The sequence below is a fragment of the Antechinus flavipes genome, chromosome 3, assembly GCF_016432865.1.
Source record: "Antechinus flavipes isolate AdamAnt ecotype Samford, QLD, Australia chromosome 3, AdamAnt_v2, whole genome shotgun sequence".
Taxonomy (NCBI): domain Eukaryota; kingdom Metazoa; phylum Chordata; class Mammalia; order Dasyuromorphia; family Dasyuridae; genus Antechinus; species Antechinus flavipes.
The window spans coordinates 117,435,560-117,459,098 of record NC_067400.1 but is presented as its reverse complement, the minus strand read 5'-3'; the positions used below and the strand labels follow the sequence as shown (position 1 = coordinate 117,459,098).

General features: G+C 33.2%; 1 protein-coding gene across 4 annotated transcripts in view; it reads right to left on the bottom strand.

The window, feature by feature from the left end:
* Window positions 1–6,642: 6,642 nt before the first annotated feature.
* KLF5 (KLF transcription factor 5) overlaps window positions 6,643–23,539 on the bottom strand; it is a 77,061-nt gene continuing 60,164 nt past the window's right edge. For all 4 annotated transcript variants that reach the window (XM_051983921.1, XM_051983920.1, XM_051983919.1 and 1 more), the window contains exons 2-4: window positions 21,254–22,127; window positions 19,894–19,953; window positions 6,643–8,510 (exon numbers count right to left, since the gene is read on the bottom strand). In XM_051983921.1, coding sequence (XP_051839881.1) covers window positions 8,332–8,510; window positions 19,894–19,953; window positions 21,254–22,115 — 1,101 coding nt within the window. In that variant the 5' untranslated portion in view covers window positions 22,116–22,127 and the 3' untranslated portion in view covers window positions 6,643–8,331. The remainder of the gene's footprint in view (window positions 8,511–19,893; window positions 19,954–21,253; window positions 22,128–23,539) is intronic.

Below are 23,539 nucleotides of genomic sequence, written 5' to 3'. Positions count from 1 at the left end.
AGTCTTTCCACATTCTTTCCAATATTTATCACTTTCTTTTTTGTCATGTAACCAATCTGATAGGCATGAGGTGGTATCTCAAGAGTTGTTTTAATTTGCATTTCTCTAAGCAAGCGATTGAGCATATTTTTCATAAGACTATAGATAGCTTAGATTTCTTTATCTGAAAACAGCCTGTTCTTATCCTTTGCATTTATCAATTGAGAGGTATTTTGTATCTATTCCCAGTATAAATATTCTATTTATATTTTGCAAAATAAAATTTGCACTCTTGATAAACAATTCACTCTTCCCCCATGGACTTTAAAAATAAAAAATGATTCAGAAAGACTTCAACTAAGACCAGCTGGATTTGAATCCTGCTTATATACCACTTGTTCATCCTTTATTTTTGAAGACAACCAATGACATCATGGAGTGATAACTTTAAGAGTAAATTGGATTTGAGGCAAAACTGCACAAAGTCATCAACTCACTCTCTTCCAGATTAGAATCCAATGGCAAGACAAAAGTCAAAATGACTGACAATAGTCTTGAATGTAGTGAATAACCTTGAATGGTGATGCCTTGAATGCTGTGTATAACTTTGGCATCTTTGATGTCTGAACAAGCACTAAGTACTCTACACCTATTTTCACTGCCTTCCTGGCCACTGAAATAAGTTGTTCTCGTCTGCTCATTCCCCTGGGGGAAATCTTCACATCCCCCTAATTCACCGATAGGTTAGGGTTCTATCAGTTACTCTTCAATCTGAGTTCTGTCAATTACCCTTCAATCTGGTTTAGTCCATCTGCCAGACAAGATGATTTGACTAGGATATAACCACTGTTTATTTTTTTTTCCCTCCCTTTCCTTTCCTTCATTTCTTCCTTCCTTCCTCCTCTTTTTCCTTTCTTTGTTTCTTTTTTTAATATATCTGAACCTCTAGATTCATTCTGAGTCTATGCCATCTAACTGACTATCTGCATAAGAGGCTTAGGGGAATTCTACAGAAGCAATTCAAAAATGATTAGTATGAATCATGGAAGTTACAATCCTTCCTTTCCCAGTTTCCTTTCTAGCTCTCCCTTTTATATAGATGTCAATAAACTACCGGGAGAGGAAGAGTCAGGAAGCGTATACAGGGCAGGTAGGTGGTGCAGTAGATTCAGTGCCAGGACTGAAGTCAAGAAAACCTGAATTCAATACTATTCTCAGAAGACTGGCTATGTGGCTCTGGGCAAGTCACTTAGCCCTGTTTGTCTCAATTTCCTCAACTGTAAAATGAACTGGAGAAAGAAATGTCAAACTACTTCAGTTTAGCCTCCAGGCTATATAGTTCAAATTTTCATTTCAACTGAAATAGTAGTAATATCAATCAGTAGGTTTTTATTAAGCACTTAATGTGCCAGGCATTGTGCTAAAGATACAGATCCAAATCCCAGATAACGAAAATTGTCAATCACTTTTGATCATTTAAAAATTCTATTTCCTTGTGAAAGAAAGCTTCCCCTATTAAACAAGAAACATTTAATACCCTCAGTATGTCGTTATTACCAAATTATGGCTTTAATTTTTTAAACTTTCATTTTAGTCTCACAGAAGAAAAAAAAAAACAAAAAAGCAGTTTGGTTAGCTTCTAAGACCAGGGGTTACATTTGGTTAGTGTTAAATTAGGCCCTCCCTATATAGCAGTTTTTATGACGTTATGACCCAAATGTGAATTTGATTATTCCAAAAGTGATCTTATTGGTCTTTGCTGCAAATAAGCGAACTTATTTACTATCCAGGATGATTAGATAAGCACCCACTAGTCAGATTCCAAAGAAGTCACATTCACTTATTTGGAATTATAAATGTGGGTTCAAATTTGATCTAATTCATTTCATCACAGTCTGTGATATAATCAGAAAAACACTTGATGCACTAACACAACTATAAAAACAATCAGAGGGAAGGGGCACATTAAAAGTAATCGCAGAATTTAAATTTTTTTCCTGTCTTAGCTGATATTCTTGACCTGTTTTCATATTAGGTAGGCCAGATCATGTTTAAACGCAAATCTACATTCAGGCCACAAGATTTTTTTTTCCCCCGAGGCAATTGGGGTTAAGTGACTTGCCCAGGATCATACAGCTAGGACGAGTTAAGTGTCAGACCAAATTTGAACTCAGGTTCTCCTGTCTTCAGGGCTGGTGCTCTGTCCACTGCACCACCTAGCTGCCCCAGCCACAAGATTTCTATAGCGATTTTATAAAGAAGCTAAAGCCCAGAAAAGATCAGTTTCATTCATACCCAAGGCCTTTTTTGAAATATAGTGCTCTTTCCTCTAAATTATTTCATGTAACAAACTGGAATTAATATTTTAATATATTTATAGTTGTGTTTGATTATGTCTCCTCTAAAATAGGGATATAGACATAGTCCTTTTTGCTAAAAAACTGGATCAATTATTTCAAGATTTAGTCAGGGTTTGTTCATTTTTTTATGCAAAACACATATAAGCAAAATGTATGATTAAATTTTAAAAAATAAAATCAACTAAACCTATTATTTGGAAAAATACTTTAGATATCAATTTGATGAAATTTTCTTTTATCATCATAACAATTCATCATGCTAAAAAAAAAAAAGAAAAACTCAAAAGCTATACATGTGATGCTCAGGTTAATGTCATTGATATGTTGTTGCTAGTTAGATTGTCTAAATGACAGTTTTTTATAGCCTAGGGCTGGCTCTCTTTATCAATTACTACACTTCAAGCCCACAACATGACTTCTCTCCTTAAAATTTAAATTTGGTTAAATTTGTTATGTATAATTAACAAAGTGGGTTTTCTTTTTACTTAAATTGACAATCAATGAACAAGAATTTGTTGAATGTTCCCTAGGTGTTCAAAAGATATTTTAAAGTTTTTGGGATAGGGACCAGTCCTAATCACAACTCAATACCCCCCCCCCCCCAAATCAGAATATTTGGCTTATTCCAACTGTTTGCTGAATGAGCATTCATTCATTAGGTTAACAAAGAATGCAAAGTAAGTCTTTGTCCTCACAGAGTTTTTTGAGATGATAATAATACTCACACTCTCTCCAAACAGTAAAAACTAAAGTTGTACAGTGGCACACTAGAAATACTACTGCACTGATGGAATAGTCTTTAAAATGGGAGAACTCAAAACTGTTTTGACAAATGTATAGCACATGAGTAGGAAGTGGAGAGGGTCAAGGACCTTTCAGCTTCAGGAAACTAAACCAGGGATGGATCTAGGAACACAATGTGAGTAAAGAAGTGATGGGCTAGAAGTATAAGACAAGATAAGAGATGGTAGCCTTAGGTTATGGAGGGCTTTGTCATTTAGACATCCTAAATAGTGAAGTGTACCATCTAACAGGGCAATCAGCTAATATAAGTCGATTAAATTCAACTTGGGATACACAGATCCCTAAGTGGTTCACGGATGTTTTAGAGAATCTGTGGACTTAAATAGGGGGAAAAATTATATGCTGGTTTCAAATATATTTGGTTTCCTTTAAAATTCTATTTTTTAAAATTTTATATATTCAACATCATTATGAAAGTAGTCTTGAAGAATTAGACTTTGACCAACATCTTCTACCATAATATTGCACAATAAATTCAGTATGTATTAAAAAAAAAAAAAAATGAATCCACACTGCCAAAGGGGTCTAACCTGATTTTCCAGGCAACCTTCAATATAGATTTTTTTTCCTGAGGCCATCTATCCTAACTTAGATGTGAACAATAAGAAAGAATCTCCTCTGCCACACCCAGGGGATCTCGTTATTAAAGATCAGTGAACTCTTGGAGCAATTCATGACACATAAGTTCTCCTTTACATCAACAATTGAAGCTACCATTTCTGTTCATGGAGAAAACAGGAATTAGTGACAAATTCCATGGAAAAGGTAATTCTTTTTAAGAGAATGTATACCATAATGAATGCAGAGGTTTGTTCTTTAAAATGGTGTTTCAAAAAGTTTAGGTCCTTTATGATCAAATCTCAGTTCACGGACAAGAAAAGGAAGTCAGGAGTCTAAAAGGATGATTGGGGAAAATTAAGAAGCCAGCATTAATTATGCCAATAGTATCTATAGTGATTGAAAAAACTTATAGTACATAATCAGTTCATGTTTCCCAAGTTATCTGTTCTAAGGATATAGCCACCACTAGCTTCCATTCCTGATCCTCTTCATTCTCATTATCTCCATCTTAGGCTTTCTGTTATTATCTAGTGTGCTTTTTTTTTTTTTTGGGGGGGGGGGGGAGGATTGGGGAGGAGGGGAGGATTGGGGAGGGGAAAGGGGAAGAGATGCCAGAGTAAAATTCTCAAAAACATGCAGGAATTGTGATATGATAGAAAAACACAAATTAAAATTGGGGGTCTAGTGATTTAGGTTCAAAACTAGCCTACCAGTACTAGCTTTGTGACTTTGGGCAAGTTTTAAATTTCCCTATCTATAAAACTAGAAGGAATAACATATTCAAAATATTTACCTAAGAAGGCTACCATAAACCACCACTACCACCCAGCACCAAACTTTTGTAAACCATAAGATACTATACAAATGAATGACTATTTTACTCCATCCCTAAGGTTCACAAGCATAATGATTACCCAATACACACACAAAAAAATCAATTTAACATATTTTAAACATCTACCATATCAAAAAATCAAAACGTCACACGCTTTAATCTGGCATTCATGTTTCTCTAATTCAACTTTCTAAATTGTTTTTGGTTCACACATGATTTTCTGGTGTTGGGAACACTACAGAATCCAAGTCATTAAAGCTTAAGCATGAACAAATTTCCACCATAACACCAAACCAGCTTGTGCTTGAAGACTTCTCCAAAGGGAAGGGTAACCCATTATCCCTTGAAACAGCCCATTACACTTCTAGACAGTTCTATTTTTTTGTTTTCCTGACACTAATCCTAAATCTGCCTTCTTTTCATCTCCCATCCCATTAATTCTGGTTGTTTTCTGGGGCCAAGCAGAATAAGACAAATTCCTCTTTCATGTAACAACCCTTCAAAAGCCTCAAGATGCTTTTCATGGCCCCTCAAATCTTCTCATTGCTAAGTCCAATCCTCACATGATGCACTCATAACCACACTTGTCACCCTCTTTTGGACATTTACCCCCTTACTAAATGTAAATGCCCTAAATCATGGGGCAATTATTTTAATACTCCAGAAGTGATGATGCAAAATACAATGGGACCAGCATCTTATGTTTTTCAATGCAACTCAAAATCACTTTCGTTTTTTTGACTCTTAACGTATCATATAGCTTGCACTACATTAAAACCCCTTGAACTTTTAAGAATTGCTGCCTAGATGTCTTTCTTCTCTTGTTCTTGTGAAACTTCTTACCACCATGTTTAAGATTTTACATTGACTACTCAATTTTCTACAAGATCCAGTTCAATGTTTAGTTTGTCAAGATACTTTTGGTTCCCGTTATCTCAATGTCTTATCTATTCCTTCTGGCTTTTGGTCACTGGCATACTTCTTGAGCCTTTATACTCATTTTCAAAGTAATTTTTAAGAATGCTAAAAACCACAGAGCTAATCATGGACAGATCTTGGAATATGCTACTGGAGAACCTACCATCTTGACATCAAATCATTAACTGCTTTTCCCCAATGGTTCCCAATCCATTCAATTATATAATTTCACCTATTTTTCCACTTTCACGAAACTATCCAAAAATTTGCCAAAATCTCCTTATCTACCAGTTTAGCAAATCTTTGTAGCCACTACTTACCTAAGAAATTTTCCCCACAGAATTTCTCACTAGCCTAGTTAAGACTTGATTCCGTTTTCTTTCCCTTTGCCCTCCTCTTTCCAATTTTGGGTTAATTTTCCCATTTTCTATCTTTCAAATATCACAGACAGTGACTCAGGGATCTTACAGCCAGTTCTTTCAGATCCCCAGGGTACAATTCATCTTGGTCAGGTGACTTGAATTCATCTAGGGCATCTAGGTAGGTCCACTGTGACAATCTCCTTATCTCTCCAGTAAAGATAAAATGCAACTTCTTAAAGGGAAAGTCCGGGGAGAAGATGTGTGCTCCATTGAAAGGTCAAATGTCTTGCAGAGGGTCGCACAACTAGTATCAGAGAACTACTTGAACTCAACTTTCTGAATCTTGTGTATACCATGACTGTCATAGACCTTTTTCCAAACTCCACTCACAAGCTAAACCATATTTAGTCCTGATCTTAGTCACAAGGAGCATAGAACAATTAGTTAGTAATTATGCTTCCCCTTATGCTTCCATTCTAAAGGCTAATTACATGTTAGATCTAATCTTGGTTATCTTAAATGAATGTTTTGGCTACATAAAATGCTATCTTTAAACATTCTTGTGGATTTTTTCATTTACTAATTGCCCCAGTAAGGCAGTAACTTTAACAATTTGCTTTAGGAATGGAATTTATTAATTGTTACTATGACAATTCTTAAGTTTAAAAAAAAGGGACTTCAATTCATCTTTTCCAAGTCCCTTGTTTAATATGAGGAATCAAAACTGAAGATTAAAGTGACTCACCAAGATGATCTAATCATTCTATAACAAACTACTTTCTCAAAAGCAAAAATGAGGTTTAATACAATGAAACACCATGAATATTTTAGGCACTTTTTATTTTTCAAAAAAAAATTGTCATAATATATAAACATTTCATTCTCTCAAAAAAAATTCTACAACTATACAGCTGTTTGCTCCATTATTTGCATAGGAAAACCACAATACAAAAATAAGGGGGGAAAAGAAGCAAAACAGCAACCAATTTATGCTTTATATGTATGTTTCCATGTATAAACATATTAAGCCTCTTACAAAATTATTTACACCATGTGTTAACTATTTACATTTCTTTTAAGAGCAACTTTTCTAACAAACAAACTATAATTTATCAAGTGTATGTAAAATTGTCTTCTAAAAAAAAAGTTACTATACTTTCACAAAATAAATAGAGACAAACATATTTTAAAACAAAATTAAATTTTCTTTTTTCACTTGAGACCCTTTTTTGGCATTTTGCTTATTTATTCTGCCCTTTGGTTAACAGCATTACATTACTATTCTATATTGCATAAATGTAGCAGTTGCATCCTTAAATTTTCAACATGTCATTTAATATTTAAAGGCAGACACTGCGTCAATATTAACAATGGATTAACTAGACTGCACTGTAATTTAAGTAAAATTACTGTGTCTTTTTAATCTTACTGTACATTACTATAAAGTACATGCAACATCCACATAAAATAAAATTGGCATTGAACCAATAGTACTGCACAAGCTAACATTTCAGTATACAAAAACTGCATCATAAATCCTTCTTTAGTGATACTGTGTTTAGCTTATTGTAAGAGGTTTAACATTTTATATATTGTAACTATCCTCATCAAATCTCTGCCATTTACAATTTATGTAAAATGCCTTGCCCCTTTAAGCAACCCTATTTCAATCAGTGCATAAATTTTGTATTTAAGTACATCTGAATGATTATCAGTGTTTTTCCCCTCAGGATTTTGTTTTGTTTTGTTTTACAACAAAGTAACATTGGTAGTGTTTGAAGAAGTTAACTAAAAACAAATTCCATGTGAAGATAATATTGTTATTTTCAAATCAGTACTTTTGATTTTTCTACAAGAATTCTAAAAACTTGTAATAATCCTAGAGCTGATCTGGACATTTACAAAAATTTGTATAGCAAATATATGCAACACATTCTTTAAAAAAAACAAAAACAAAAAAAACCCCACACCTTTGTTCAATGGCTGCTTGTGAATTTCCACATACATTGCTTCTTCAAAGAATTCCAGAACATTTAAAACAACTCAATGTCAAGTAAAATCTTGACAATGTAATTCATAATTCCATTCTATGCCTGCCAAACTCATTTGTGTTCTAAAGAGGGTCACAATAAATGCCGGTGCTTATGTTAAAAACAAGGCGAAAGTTCACCATCCCCTTCCAACATAATCCCTCCCCCTCCCTTTTTTCCCTTTAAAACAAAACAAAAAACCCAAACCTACATACTCAAGGTCTTGAGATGTGACTACTTGTTAAGAGATGAAACCTGCCAAATAAAGCCATATATATTACAGCACGCAATATCAAGTTCTTAAAATGAACACTTTGGTATTAATATAACATATTCCCTGTTATCTCTCAAATATACAAAATATACACTTCCAGTTTTCAATTTCTTTATGTAAGTTCATAGTTAAAAATTTGCCAAATCTAACTGCATAACATCAATAATGAATTGCATAGACTCTGACAAGCCTCAAGAAACAGTTCATCTCAATTCTGGTGTCTTTTCATGTGCAGAGCTAGGTGATCAGAGCGAGAGAAGCTCCGGTTACACACTGCACATTGAAAAGGTTTGGCTCCTGTGTGTTTCCTGTAGTGACGTGTTAATTCATCAGAGCGAGCAAATCTCCAGTCACATCCTTCCCATGTGCACTTGTATGGCTTTTCACCTGCAACAATTAAGGAATAGTACGTTAGATGGCACATTCAAATAAAACATAGTATCACCCAAGACAGAACAAGGAAAAGGAGAATTATAATAGCATTCATTTATGATAACTCACCATTTCTGTTGAGATTTTTTATTTCCAATTGTTAATGTTTTCATGAAAAGGCAAGATTCAAAGAAAAGGGAGATATAATATATGTGATGTTAATAAACTGGGACTAATCCTTCTCACCCTACAGGTGAAAAAGCTAGCTCTTAGATTATCAGAACATAATTTATATCACACTAATCAATTCATTTGTTAACATGTCTTGCCTTTTTGGTGCTCTATTCTCAATAATATCAAACTTTTCCACTTTTGGAAGTGATTAAATCACTAATCTTGTCAAAGACCAGTTTACTTAGTATCTGCTAAGTAGATTTTTTTTTTAAATTGATACTTAATTTTCTATGGTTGGTAAATAGTTGTAAATTTAACTTGAGAGTGAAAAGATCCAGCAGAAAGTGGTAAATTTACATATCAAAATATATATGAAAAGGTAAATTAGTTTTTTTTTAAAAAGTCTACAAAAATCAATATATAACACTGTACTGTCCAGCAGTTAAGACTTTAAAATATTGGGGCTGAAGAGAGTAGGAAGAGATTTAAAAAAAGGGGAAAATCTAATAGTTTTAAATATCTGTATTCTGGTATTTTATTAAATGTTAAATTTAGCAATGAAATTTTATTTGGATGCTAAAATTAAAGATTTTTCAGACCAAATGATATAGCTTCAATTTGTAGATAACAATTTCAGCTATACTAATAAGTATGCCCTGGCAAAACAATAGAATCATTAAATAAAAGGTTATATACCAGGCCAGGCCCCCCCCCCAAAAAAAGGCTACAGTGATTGAAGTAAAAATGTTTTCCTATTATTTTCTAGAACAGTTAAACTTAGTGGTTGAAATCTATCTTGTACTCTTTTCTGTCTCTTATGCACTGAGATAAAAGAGTGCATAACTAAGAGTGGGAATTAGTATTTTTTTTAAAAAAATTATTCTGTCTCCAAGCAGAAGCTCCCTCCCATATCTTAAATTTTTATATGTATTAGGAGGTATAAAAATATCTAATTCCAAAATTGCACATAATCAAAATTCTTTTTAGTTCCTTCATATTCACTTCAAAATGAATTTCAACTTAAATATATTTTCAACCCAAGCTAAGATACTCATCCTGTAAGTACATTTCCAATGTTTCAATTATTTACTTCAACACCAAACGATTGCTCACTTTTAAAGCAAACAAAGGACAAATGGAGCTGAGAATAATCAATTATATAGGACCTACCTACCTGCCAAATACCATGCTAAGAGCTTAAAAAAAAAAAAAAAGTATTTTATTTCATTAGATTCTAAATACCCTGGGAAGTAGAATTCCTCTTATAACTCCCACTTTAGAGTTGAGGAAAACAAAGGCAAAATGGACATGAATTGTTTTGTTTGTCCAGAATCACACAAACCAATAACATCTAACTCAAGTTTTCTGAACCAGGCCTACACCTCTAATCACTGTACCAAACAGCTGTCTCCTGGAGGAACAGGACATATGTACGCCTTGATTACTTCCATTTTAAGCCTGTTTATTTTGTACATATTTAGGAGGACTTAATTTCTGACTTACAGATATAGCTATTGCTCTTGCTGAAAAACATTTACAAGTAAATCAAAATAAGGCTTTTTTTTTTTTTAACAAGGAAAGAAAAGGATTTTTAAAAAAATTCCTCATTAAAAAAAATATACAAATTTGGGAGCCAAGTACACTAGATATGTACTTTTCTGCTATTTATTAGAAAGGAATTTATTCCTGGTTTCTGTGGTGAGAAAAAAATTGCTTACAATTACCTTATTTTAAAAGAAATCACTCGAACCCTTTGCTGAATTTAATGAGCAAGAAAGACTGGGTTGTCAGGATTTACCTTAACAACAAGGGACAGTAGACCCTTTTGTCCGATATTTTTATTGGCTATGAAGCAATATGACTTTGTCAATAGTCAAAAAGTTTACTTTACTGATTGTGTGAAATACAGTAGCCATTACGTTTCTGAAATTTTGGTTCTACTCCAAATCTGTATGCTTATAGATCAATTCAACCAAGAATAACCCTGATTTCTTAGACTTTAGTTATTAGAGTCTGATCACTGTATCAAGCAAATATTTTACTGTAAAAGCAAAACTCAGCTCCTCCTCCACTTCAGGGAAGCTTCCATGGGATTTGTTAAAGTGTCAACACGGCTCAAGTAAAACACCATGGAGGAAACTGGTACCAACTTCTGGCCAAATAGCACACTCTAACCCTTTCTTCCACAGCCAGAAATACTATACACAGTACTTCTGGGAAACTGAACTGCCTTCCTTTAAAGTTATATTTCAACAAGATTGAAGTTTCATAAGTTTAATTGGATTTTTGCACAAACCTCTTTCCAATGCCATCAATTTTTCAATATTTTGTTAGTCTCTTTCAGCAAAAAAAAAAAAAAAAAGTATTTTTAAAAGTTCTTGCAGTTAATGTAATTTTTAAGTTTTCACAACTTGGAAAACAAGTTCCCATTTTCTTTAATTTTATGTATCACATAATTCTGTTTTTCAGAAATATGAAAAATTAGCAATCTTAATATTTTAAGAAAAATATTAAGTTAATTATGCACCTAAAACAGCCTTCATAGAGTAAAGCTTTGAACATAACTATACAAGGAGAAAATGTTTTAAGAAAGCAAATTAAGAGATGACATTAAGAACAGCTGACTAATTTTGCCTCAGTATCACATTTAAATATTCCATTTGCAAAATAGACAACAGCTGTCTTGAATGATTTTAAAAATACATAAGTATTGTTCTAAACTATGCATTGATTATAAAGTCACTAGTGAAATTTAGCTTAAGAGTGGCGGCTTAATGGAGGGTAGCATTGGGATTTTAAATACCTAGACTCTCTGGAACCACAAAAGTGAGAACTCTGGCAGCAGAGAAGCTCGTTTTAAGATTAAGATGTCTCAACTTAAAAAGAAGATTCACCTTGGCAATTCTGAATGTTATGTATAGACAAAACTGTCATACATTTCTAAAAGTAGCAGTTAAGGTGAGAGAAAAATCAATGTCATTTTCCCTCTTTCCAAAGGCGACTTAGTTTCATTCTGCATAAAGACTATGTATTTGTAAATCTCTCAAGAGTCATGATAAGCTACTATTTTAAAAGATGGCTGTTCATCTCAATGTATTTGCCAAATGCACAGAAACTAGTCAAAATATTAAAATCAGATAATGCAATTGGAAATTGTTGATTGAGAAGGACCTGAAGAACAAATGAACCGATTAATCAGCTTCATAGCTAATACTTATTACATGAGAATGTTGTCAAGATTCTTCTAAGAGATGTGGCAATGCTTCTAGAGGAGAAACACTTTTCTGCATCATTTTAAAATAGTCATGAAAGCCAATTTTATAAGTCAATCCAGTCATTGACTGCAACGGCAATAATTGAAACTTAAGTCCTGGAAGGCTATACAAGTAGATCTTAGATCTTCAAACTCTAACAGGTCCTCCTATCAAAGTGAATGTTGGTCATCTAATCTGAAAGTCCATTAAAAGGATCCACAGCAAAATACTGACCACAACAATTCTCGAATATCCTTTATTAAAACAGAGAAGGACTGCAGAGCTGAGTCAATGGGCAGATATCCACACCAAATAAATAAAATTTCTAAATTACAAATGAAATTGAAAAATGAGCCACATAAAATCAGACTATGCTTACTGTGTCTAATAGGTACCAACACTATTCTGAGAAATAAGGGGAAATACAGAAGTAAAATGAGAACCGATAGCTTCCATTCCAGGTCTTAATGACTATTCATGTACCATGCATATACATTATATGTATATACATATATGTTTTGTTTAACTGATGTCAATGCTCAACCTATCACTTATTTTTCAGTTTTTGTAGAGAACAGATAAACAATTTCAAACACTGACATGTTAAGTCAACACTCAAGAGCTCCCTGGTATTCTAAAGCACTATTTCAAAGGAAAATATAGTTTCTCATTGATTATTTCTGTTACAAACTTTCTTGTATCATGGGTATTTTATTACCTAAAATGTAAGAACTGTTAATGGACTGTGAGATAAACTAGATTTTAGATTCAGAACCAGAAAGACCTCAGAGGTCAATTACCCCAAAGCCCTTCAGTCTTAAAGTACCATCAGAAACCTAAGAGTTTCTTAATCTGGAATAAATTTGGGGGTGAAGTTTCACTAACCTCTAACCTCTCACTGAAATTTTAGAGCTTCAATTGTTTAAAAACTATTATTTTTAGATTACAGACTTCAACTAAAAAACTTTCAAGTACACTGACCCTTCCCTCCCCCCCAAAAAAGTCCATGACACACAAAAAATTTAAGACGTGATTAAGGAACTATATTCTTTGGGATGATATTTTGCTCTGGTGTTTATAGTTGAAGTCCCAAAACACTACTACTCTATCTTCACTGAATAGGAAGCTTGGTGTCAAGTCCCACATTGGTATCAGACAGACCTAGAATTTTAGTACTGCTCAACACACAATTATCTGTGCAAATCATTTAACCTCAAGACAAACTAATCTCCTGCCTATACTTTAGGGAGCTTCCACGCCAACAAATAAAATGACAAGTGTCTAAATACCATTTGTACTTAGATAATTTTTTTTTTGTTGTTACTGGATCAACTTCTCTAGGGAAGTCTTTTCTCAATCAGAATGATGACAATTAAAATTTTAACTTCCTCTCAACTTAAAATTCTTTTCAAATAAATTAATCTGCATACTTGCTTTGCAGTTTTTTTGTTTTTTTGCTGTGGGCAATTAAGGTTAAGTGACTTGCTCAGGATCCCACAGCTAGGAAGCGTTAAAAGCGTAAGTGTCTGAGACTAGATTTAAACTCAGGTCCTCCTGACTTCAGGGCTAGTGCTCCAGCCACTGAGCCTTCTAGCTGTCCTATAAGTAATTTTAAAGTCATTTCAAAAGTGCACATTTTGCTTTCCCAGTTAAGACATTCTATTCCACAAGGATTTGTTTTGTTTCCATGATCAGCCACATTCTTACTGAGTGAGCCTTTCAGATTTTAGACTGAATTGTTTAAACAGAATCTTAAGAGGTTTAGTTTTTGTGACCAAGTTATAAACTTGAACCATATTTCTAAATTGTTACGTAGCATGAGGAAAGTTACATATTACATGTGTGTTTGCATTACCCTATGCCTTTTTCTTCATCTAAAGACTCTGCCTCAGATGCTACTGGAGAAGCCTGGAGAGAGTTACATGAATGGATGCTAAATGAAGTGAAAAGAACCAAGAGAATATTGTACACAGCAACAGAAAGATTATGTGATGATCAATTGAGTGGATGGTGGCTCTTTTCAAGAGGTAGTTCAGGGCAATTCCAATAGACTTGTGATGGAGAGAATCATCTGCATCCAGAGAGAGAACTATGGGGACTGAATGTGGATCACAATATAATGTTTTCAACTTGTCGTTGTTTCCTTGCTTTTTTTCTTTTTTGATCTGATTTTTCTTGTATAGCGTGATAAATGTAGAAATATGTTTATAAAAGAATTGGACATGTTTAACCTATAATGGATTGCTTGCTGTCTAGGGGAGAGGGGAAAGGAGAAAAATATGGAATATAAGGTTTTGCAACGGTGAATTTTTAAAACTATCTTTGCATGTATTTTGAAAATAAAAAGCTACCATCAAAAAAAAAAAAAAATTAAAAAAAGATTTTGCCTCCCAGTAAGAAGATACACTGGGTTCATTAACAGAACCAATAAAACCCTTCTGGATCACTGAAAAGGATTTTGAGGTTCAGGTATAACTGATCCTAGTTATAGACAGTATGGAGCTCTTCAGGTTTAGTCAAGTATTGGGGATCTTCCTAAAACAGACCAAGGGTGTGTCTTTCCAAGATACAATTTAAGCAGGAAACATTTTTGTAATGAACAGTTTTTCTACTTCTGGTAACAAAGTTTCTAATAAAATATGTTTTTAAAATACAACTTCTTTGTGAATAAGAAATAGCACATAAGCTATTACTATATATATATTAATTTTTCAAAATATTTTAAATTGCCTTTTTTTTTTTTTAAACAGGAAGAACCCCAAGCATCAAAATAGTCAGTCATCTGCCTACCTCACAAGCAGGAAAAGCACTTTGTGAAGTGAGATAATATATATGAATTACATAAATGACTGGATTACTTTATAAGGTTCCTTCTCATCCTTAAAAGTTTGAATTTGTTTACAGCATAGTCACACCTTTGACTCTCAACTTAACAAAGTCAGGTGTGTCATCTTCCAAATTGATGGGATACTATCTATTCAAGAGTTAGAAGGATGGGGATACTAATATAAATTACATGCCTTTCCCACAGTCTTACACCTTCTATTTTAAATTATTAACATTTATTAAGCACCTTTAATGTGTTAGGCACATCCATGCCTTACCTTAGGTATAAGGTCGTCCTTTTGGATTATCAGGCATTAAATATAAAAACATAAAAACAAAATTATTCTTTTCCATTCTAAAAGCTCTTTTTGAAAAGTTTTTTAAATGATAAAATTATTTTAAACTTAATCAACATGCTATCTTTAGATCTTATATTTCATTCTACAGAGGACTGCATTTCAAGGTCATCTCTAAGAACTTTTTACTTCTTATGTAAATACTCCCTTTTTTTGGAGTTTGGGCGTATCTGAATGTGATTTTAATGCTGTAGGCAATTTCTAGCAAGGTAAACTCTTTTCCCCAATTGTAGATTAGACCCATGATATATAGTTTCCACAGGTAGACTAAGAATAACCTCTTCACTTTTTCTTATCTATTACAGAGCTCCATAATTTCCATAACAAAAAAGGAAATTCATCCTATAAATACCTAAGTTTTCTAGATCTTTTACCAGTTTCACAAAGTACATGATAAAACTGTAGTTGTTCACATGTGTTGCTGCTTCTGCTACTACTACTATGCTGCTACTAAGACTATGACGAGGACAACTATTACTACTACAGCAAAATCAAATTTTAATGATAAAAATATCCTAATTGACAAAACTGAACACTCTATATGCCTAGAATAGTGCCTGGAATATACTAGGCCCTTAAAAATGCTTACAGAATTTAATACAATTTCTTAAGCATTTCCATATGCCATTATCCACAAAGGATAACTATATAACTATATATATATATAAAATTCCTAAAGAAAATGTATCAATATTTGAAATAAATTCAGTTATCAAAATATTAAGGTGAAACCCCTGATAACCTTGAGTTGATTTGCCAGGTACTAAATCCATTCTTTGAAATAAAGTGTTTTTAAATCATTTCAGAGCAAAAGCTTTCTTTAAAACTAATGCATACATCTATCTAGATATGTATATTATATGCAAATATTAAATACACATACTCACCTTCACATCAGAAATTAACTACATACTTAATCAGTTATATAGCCTTAAATTTCAATTTCCTCATTTACAAAATGGAGCTTGTACTTGTTGGCAAAGTAAAATTTTTGTAAAACTTTAAAGTGGCAAATAATATGATCCAATTCTTCAAAAATAAATTTTAATTCACTAAATGCATCATAACTCAGTAATATATTGGGAGATGTCCTATCGAAGCCTAGAGAGTTGTTTGCTTTTATATTAGATGCCCTTGAGACGTAGGGCTTTTTTGAGGTCTTTTCTTGGTTTTTAATCTGAAGAATAAGTAGGCTCTGAGAAAATAGATTATGGTCTTTCTTTAGCATATGAACTTGGTATCATACTTTGATTACTTTCAAAGACTTATTGCTAGTTTTCTGGTTCTGGGCCATGTTCTAGATGAAGTAAAGAAAAAATAACCTTCAACTAAGTGATAGGCTTCCAGGTACAAATTTCCCTTCTTTACATACAAGATGGCATTGGAATAATTTCTAAATGTTAGCTAAATTTTCAATTAATACAGGATCTTCATGTGACTAGAAAATATAGTAAAAACAAAATACATATGATAAACAAGTGAAAAAAAAAGATCACTTAAAACAAAGGGCTTTTAAAAAAAAAAAGTTTTCCCCAGCAAAAATATTTAAAACATAGCCAACACCTAATGGAAAAGATAGTAATCAAACTTGTTGCCCAAAATACTGATTTTTTGGAATACCCTTTCAATTTTTTTTAAAGCTAACAATAACAAAACAAAAAAGGTATTTTTTCTCCTTCATGTTACACTGTCCTGAACCCTTTATTGACTTTAAATCTAATTTTAAAATCTTCCAAAAAACCAAAAACCTGAGTTAGGTAAGTTCATGTACCTAAGAAAGTCATCGGTTTGCAATGATTTGGTTCTTTTCTCTACAATTTATGATAATTTATATAGCAAATTAGTTGGATGAAAGGAGAATCAAGAAGATAAACAGAAAAAACCAGAGTGTAGGATTTTAAAAGAATATTTTAGGAGGACTTGAGATTAATAGGATATGAAGGCACAGCTGTTAAAAGAAATTAGAGCTTACACTTTTGATGAAAACTATTGACTCTGATACCCACGGATCAAGGTTTTTTTTAAAACTTTTTGCATCATAGACTTACTTTAGGAAATCTGGTGAGGTCTATAGTCTCTTTCTGAGAATATTTTTCAATACATAAAACAGACAAGGATTCAAGAAAACCAAAAATTTAATATAACTTCTCTAAGCCCCGACTTCCACTTTTATAAAAAGAAACCTATAATATTTCTATTATTTACCTCCCATGATGTGAGGAAAGAAAGAAATGCTGAGTTATTGTCTTAAAAACATTTCTAAGTACTGTCCTAAATAGGCTAAATTTACATCAGTGAGAAATAAAACAAAATTTACAAACTAAGAGTAAAAAATACTTTGATAAAGTGATAAAAATGATCAATTTATTCAAACCTCAATAGGAAAACAAAGTGCATCTTAACTTGCTTAAGGCAGACGTATTTGACACAACTGGTAGGGGGTGGGGAGCATGCAAAGAGATAGCACAAGCAAATTTAAAAGGCATTGTCTAGGAACTCAGAATAAGGAGAAAACAACTTCAGTGCTCTATGACTACAGAAGAACGGGTTTAGCCAGATGAACAAGTCTGCTAAAGCCCTCCCCAAGGCATTTGAAAGACTATCAAACAAAACTTTATTAAACTGGATTACATGGCCTCACTCACTTGTTAGATGTTGAAGGAAAAGCTTCTTAGTTAGTAAATAAAAAAAAAATTGATGTGTTGTAAATCAAGCCAGGAATGATTTTATTTCAAAAATGTTGCTTTGTTTCAAAAATTACAATCCACAAAGAAAGTCACTGTTAAGAGTTGTTTGTTATCAATATGCTTTAACAGGTCAAGTTCTTGAACCCTACAGATCAGCACTAAAAGTTTTAAGAGTGCTAAAAATCTGACAGAGCTGAAAGGCTATTTAGATACAACTGGCTCCAACTGGGCAGTGTAAGATAATTATATAGTAATAACCAACTGAACTACAACCTCTCTTTACTTTTTATCAATTTTGCTCCCTATTTCACACCAAAGATTTTCAAAGTCAATCATCATCATCATCATCATCTTAAAACCCAATAAAAAGACTCAAGATTTTTTTCCAAGTAAAATATAAAGGCCATATGGGAAAAAACACTATCTTTCTTGGGTTTTTTATCACGTATGTTTGTTCAACATTATCTTATGCCTAAACTTCATTTTGTTAATTTTTCTTGATTAACAAGCAGAATAAAATTATTTAATTTTTATCTTTTTATGAATTTTGCACACAGTAGGTCCTTCATATTTAATTATTTCTAATAAGATTTTAAGTTATTGCATCATTATCATGTCACATCCAGCATCAGCCAAAACAATCTGCTATTTTTAAGTATTAGTGAAGATGTCCCTTCATTTCATTTTCAAACTCAATCAATCAAAAGGCCAAGGACTCTTGAATAAAAATATCTCATCTATTAGAAAGTGTTTAATGTTCTAATACATGGTGTTGTCATCTCTAGAATATAAAGTCATGACTCCTGCCACAGGTACAAAATGTCCGCAAATCTATTCCTATTAAAGTCTGTTCAAGTACTGACCTTTGTTCAAATGCTTTTACTTCTTTAATGCAGCAGTTAGAGATAACTACTTCATTTATCAAAACTCAATTTCCATAGTAACATCTAGCCTGGGGAGATTCAAGTCTTTACACTAATCCAGCAAACCATTCAAAGTAACTGTTGAATACTTTAGTTTCCATAGCAATGACAGAATAATACATTTTGCTAGGTCATTGCTTATATTAAACTTTTCTTTCAACTTCAGGTAATATCAAATTATTCAACTAGTATCTAGCTCTCTTCCCCATCCTAAATGAAGGTTTGCTTTTAAATTCAGTTTTAAATAACACTTTATTACTTCATCATAAATATATTGGCTGTAATATATACTATCAATAGCACTTGCCTAAGATTACAATATTGCTACAAATAAATTATCAATGTCATAATTTTAGAAATTAAAAAACAACAGTTTCCAAGACTATGGAAAAGATGCATGTGTGTATAGATCTTTATATCCATTATCTATAGATATATACACACATACACATATAAAGTACAAAAATACTTTTATTTTTAAAGGTTCTAAAATATATTAGTTCCACTTTTCTTAACTTGGGTAAGTCTCAGATTCTCTTTAAATAAAATATTATGTCATCTCCCCATATATCTAAAGGAAAATAAAAATAAAATTCTTGCTTGCAAACTGTAGCCAATTCCTGACCACATATTTTAATATTTTAACCCCACCTTTCTAAGTCCCACTTGCCTAGGGAAAAATGAATATTAAAAGGGGTATTTTTAGCTGAACTGAAGGTGAAACCTAAAAATATTAGCACAGCAATTATATCTAAACAGCTAAAAGAAAAAAATTATTTAGTAATTATGGTGAGAGATCACCAGATAAATTATTTCCCAAAGGAGAAAAATTTGTTTTTTTTAAAATAAAGCTTTAAACCTGAAATAACATGCGCCACTGAGGTTTTTAAATCCATTAGTAAAAATCACTGTTTACATTTTTAAAGAATTGAGAGCCAAATGACAGGGCCACCTCTTCTTTTAAGACTCTCTCAACCATTCTGGAACCATACTGTCCTAAATGTTTTAACTTAACTAGAGGTTTGAGCCAAGCCCATGCTGAAAAGATAGGCCATTTAAAAAAAAAAAATAAAGTTGACAGGAGAAAGAAGAGATCAAACAGGTTTTTGGCTTTTAAAAGGATGAATACCACTTACAATATTTACACAACTCCCAGAATTAACTAGAAAATTACATACCAGTATGAGTCCTCAGGTGAGCTTTTAAATGGGAAGACTTTGTATAAACTTTTGTGCAGCCTAAAATAAGAAGAGAGAGAGGAGGAATAGCTTGTCATTTTGTAGATTCTTTTGAAATCTTTACGGTCTGATGATTCAATATTTAAAAATCAAGACAAAACCTCTCATATTAGACTAATAAGTATGTAAAGTTTTTTTACATTTAAAATGAAGTTTTAAATTTTACAACAGTCAAAAAACATTAAGAACTTGTTGTTATACAAGGTCATTACAAAAATTTACCTGGAGACCCTAGTTATAACTAGAAAATTCTGTTGACATTCCAGTAGATATTTAGTAACATATCCTTAAATTAAAAAAATTTTCAAATGTCCTTTAGAGTTAACAACTTAGTTATTATTGCCCAAGACTACAGCAATTTTCCATATGTCTACATTTGTTTCTTCATTCAGCATTTGTCATGCCATATCATGTACCACAGTAAATAAATTACACCCTGTATTAAAAGGCAGAAACTATCTTATGTCAGCAACTTGTCCAAACCTACATTGTGGTAGTCACTTCATATTTAGGATCACATATGTAGTTACAAAATAACACTATTAAAATCCCATTTTAAACCATTAAAATTTAGACTTCTTTCCAGGTCAAAAAAAATGAAATGAGGGCAAAGAGGTCTCACTTTCCTTCTCTTCTACCCACCCAAATCTCCCCCCAAGATCTATTTTAAAATATGTACAAAAGAGAATCAAGTAACTAAGTTAAATTTAAGCCTAGTTTCAAAATCTAATTTTAAAAATTGTCATCTTCCAACGTAGAACTTAGGAGCACATCACATTCAATCTTAGTATGTATAGTAATGACAGAAAGAGAAATTTTCCTTTACTTCATGAATTGGTATGTGATGTACATATAGATCCATGGTTTAGGTTCACAGTTCAAAGATTAGAAATTCAATACTTAAATTGAAATTTGACAAGTTGTTTAAAATTTGAGAAAGTTCCAGTAAACTGTCAGAAGTACTGACAGGATTCCACTTTTACATATACTGTCTAAAATTATTTCTTTAAGGATTTTGTATTTTTGTTTTTGTCTTTTAGAAGGTGACATTTAAAAACACCTCTCTCCTGCCTGTCTCTACCCCCCCCCCCCAAAACTTGAGTTTTCATGCCAGTACCTATTATTAGCAGTGCATGTCTTTGGATCCTAAATTTGATGAAAGAATAAAAATAGGGAGCCTGATCTTGTTACTGACAAGTAGTATTTTTCCTAAGAAGCTTTAATCTTAAAATTGAAGATTAAAAGAGCAACAAAAATGCTAACTATAATGGCTGGTGCTCTACTAGGTGAGATGACTTACCAGGATAATCACAGTAGTGGATTCGTCTCTTCTCTAGATCTGGGTTACTCCTTCTATTGTATCTGACTGTTTGGATGTTCTGTGAATTAATTGGCAGGGTGGCTGGTATATTTGGATTGTGAATTGCCAGTTTAGAAGCAATTGTAGCAGCATAAGAAGGAGGGGGTGTTAAATTCTGCAACATCTCTGCTTGTCTATCTGGACTTCCAGGCTCTGAACTTGGTGGTGAAGGGGGGAAGTAAGTGGCCTGTTGTGGAAGAAACTGATTTGGCATTGTGTATGTGCAGGGGGGCATACCCTGGAATTGCTTCATTGCAGTCTGTGGAACAGCTGAGGTGAGTGTATTAAGGCCTGCCATGGCTGCTGGCATGGAGACATTAAGTGTGTCCATTACTGCCGTCTGGTTTGTAGAACTGGGCATATCTAAATCCGGTGAACTCAAAAGTTGGTACAACTGGCCCTGCTGGGGAGTGACAGAAAGGTGAAGATCTGGCGTTGGAAGTTCTTGCTTGATGAAAATGTTGTTCACATCTGGAGTTGCAGTCTGGTGAGAGCTGAATATACTGGTGAATTCAGGGAGAGCCTGGGTTGGGGCTGGGGCAGGGGCAGTAGTTTCACTCTGATGGCTGAAAATGGTCACAGGTTCTGTCTTGATGTGGGTTACGCATGGTCTCTGAGTTTTGTACAAGCCAGTTCTCAGGTGGGTGATGTCAGGGAGGAAGACATTCATGTTGATACTGTAAGGTAACCCTTCACTGTCCGTGAAGAACTGGTCTACAACTGAGGCACTGTCTCTCCTGTACTTCTTATGTTCTGGGATGATAGTAACTGGTGGAAGCTGAGGTGTCAGATACTTCTCCATTTCACATCTCGTCTAAAAAAAAAAAAATTCAAATGCACACACATAATCCACCTATTTTTAAAAATCATTTGGAAAGGAAATAAAACATGTTTTTAACTCAGAGGATGGGGGTAGGTACAAAACCCAATATGGACCCCTGACTATTGCAGTAAAACACATTAGTGCAAATCTCCTAGTGAGCTATAAATATAGCAAGACATTTACTCCCGCCATTCTGTCTTTCATAATTAGTTCTGAGACTTGAATACACCATTACTATAACCCCCCCCCCAAAAAAATGACCCCAGACAAAAAACTAAAGGAAAAAGAGACATAAGAAAAACGGAAGCAAGAGTAAGTATCATTCCTTTCTGATGCAATAAAGCATTACCCATTAAAAAGCACATGATTTTGGCCCTATTAGCTTATTTCAATTAAAGCGCTGTATTGTGATAGTGTTGTTTTCCAATCTTCTTCATAATATACTTAAAGATAATTTTTAAAATAAGAAAAGCTATGTTAACTTCAGCAAATTAGTCTTTAAAGGCTATTTTCTCTTGTCAAAAAATTAAAATATTCAAAACAAAACAAATCCCTTGGATATTCTCATCATTTATCTTTAAAAGTTTAATGAAAACTTGTTTTCCCTGCCAAAGTGACCTCTGAACAAAATATTTGATTGAACATTTTTATCAACAGAACCAGTAACAGGTTAATATGATAATGAAATGTTCCTATTCATATTCCTATCTTAAACAGATCTTTAATTACCTAGGGGAAAACCATTCCCTTGGTATAGTGGTGCTAAGGAGTCCGTGGGTGGATAGAGCCTGACACATTACCAGCACAGTCATCAGCAAAACATTTATCATGTACTCTTCATGAGACAAATGCTACATTCCCCCTTACTCTGTAAAAAGTACAGCCATCCCATATTCCTTTAGTAACCCTAAAACATACTCCCCCCCCTCCACACACACACACACACACACACACACACACACACACACACACACACCTCTACACCTGAATGGATACACAGCTCAGACTCACAACTCAGAAATGTTAATCCCAGTATTAGGTAGTCATTTTCTAGTCCTGCGTAATTTCAGGAGTTTCATTTCTGAACTTGATTCATTTATTGTGGATATGGATTTCCCGGACTAGTCTCCCATTTAAAAATAAAAATTAACATGTGATGAGCCACATCACTGACAAATATGACATTACCATCTAACAAACCTGTGACATTACTCCTCACCAAGTAGAAGGTTGTGTGGTCAAATACACAATACACCAAAAGGGGCTATTAAATATAAAGGATCTTGAAATAAAACTAAAGTAAACTCCTTCGTGCACTAAGCTCTCGTTGTGGTTAGTGGTTTCTGATTTTAGCTCTTCCAGCTGTTTGCATGTGGGTATGTTTCCAACTTTTTTTCGGGACA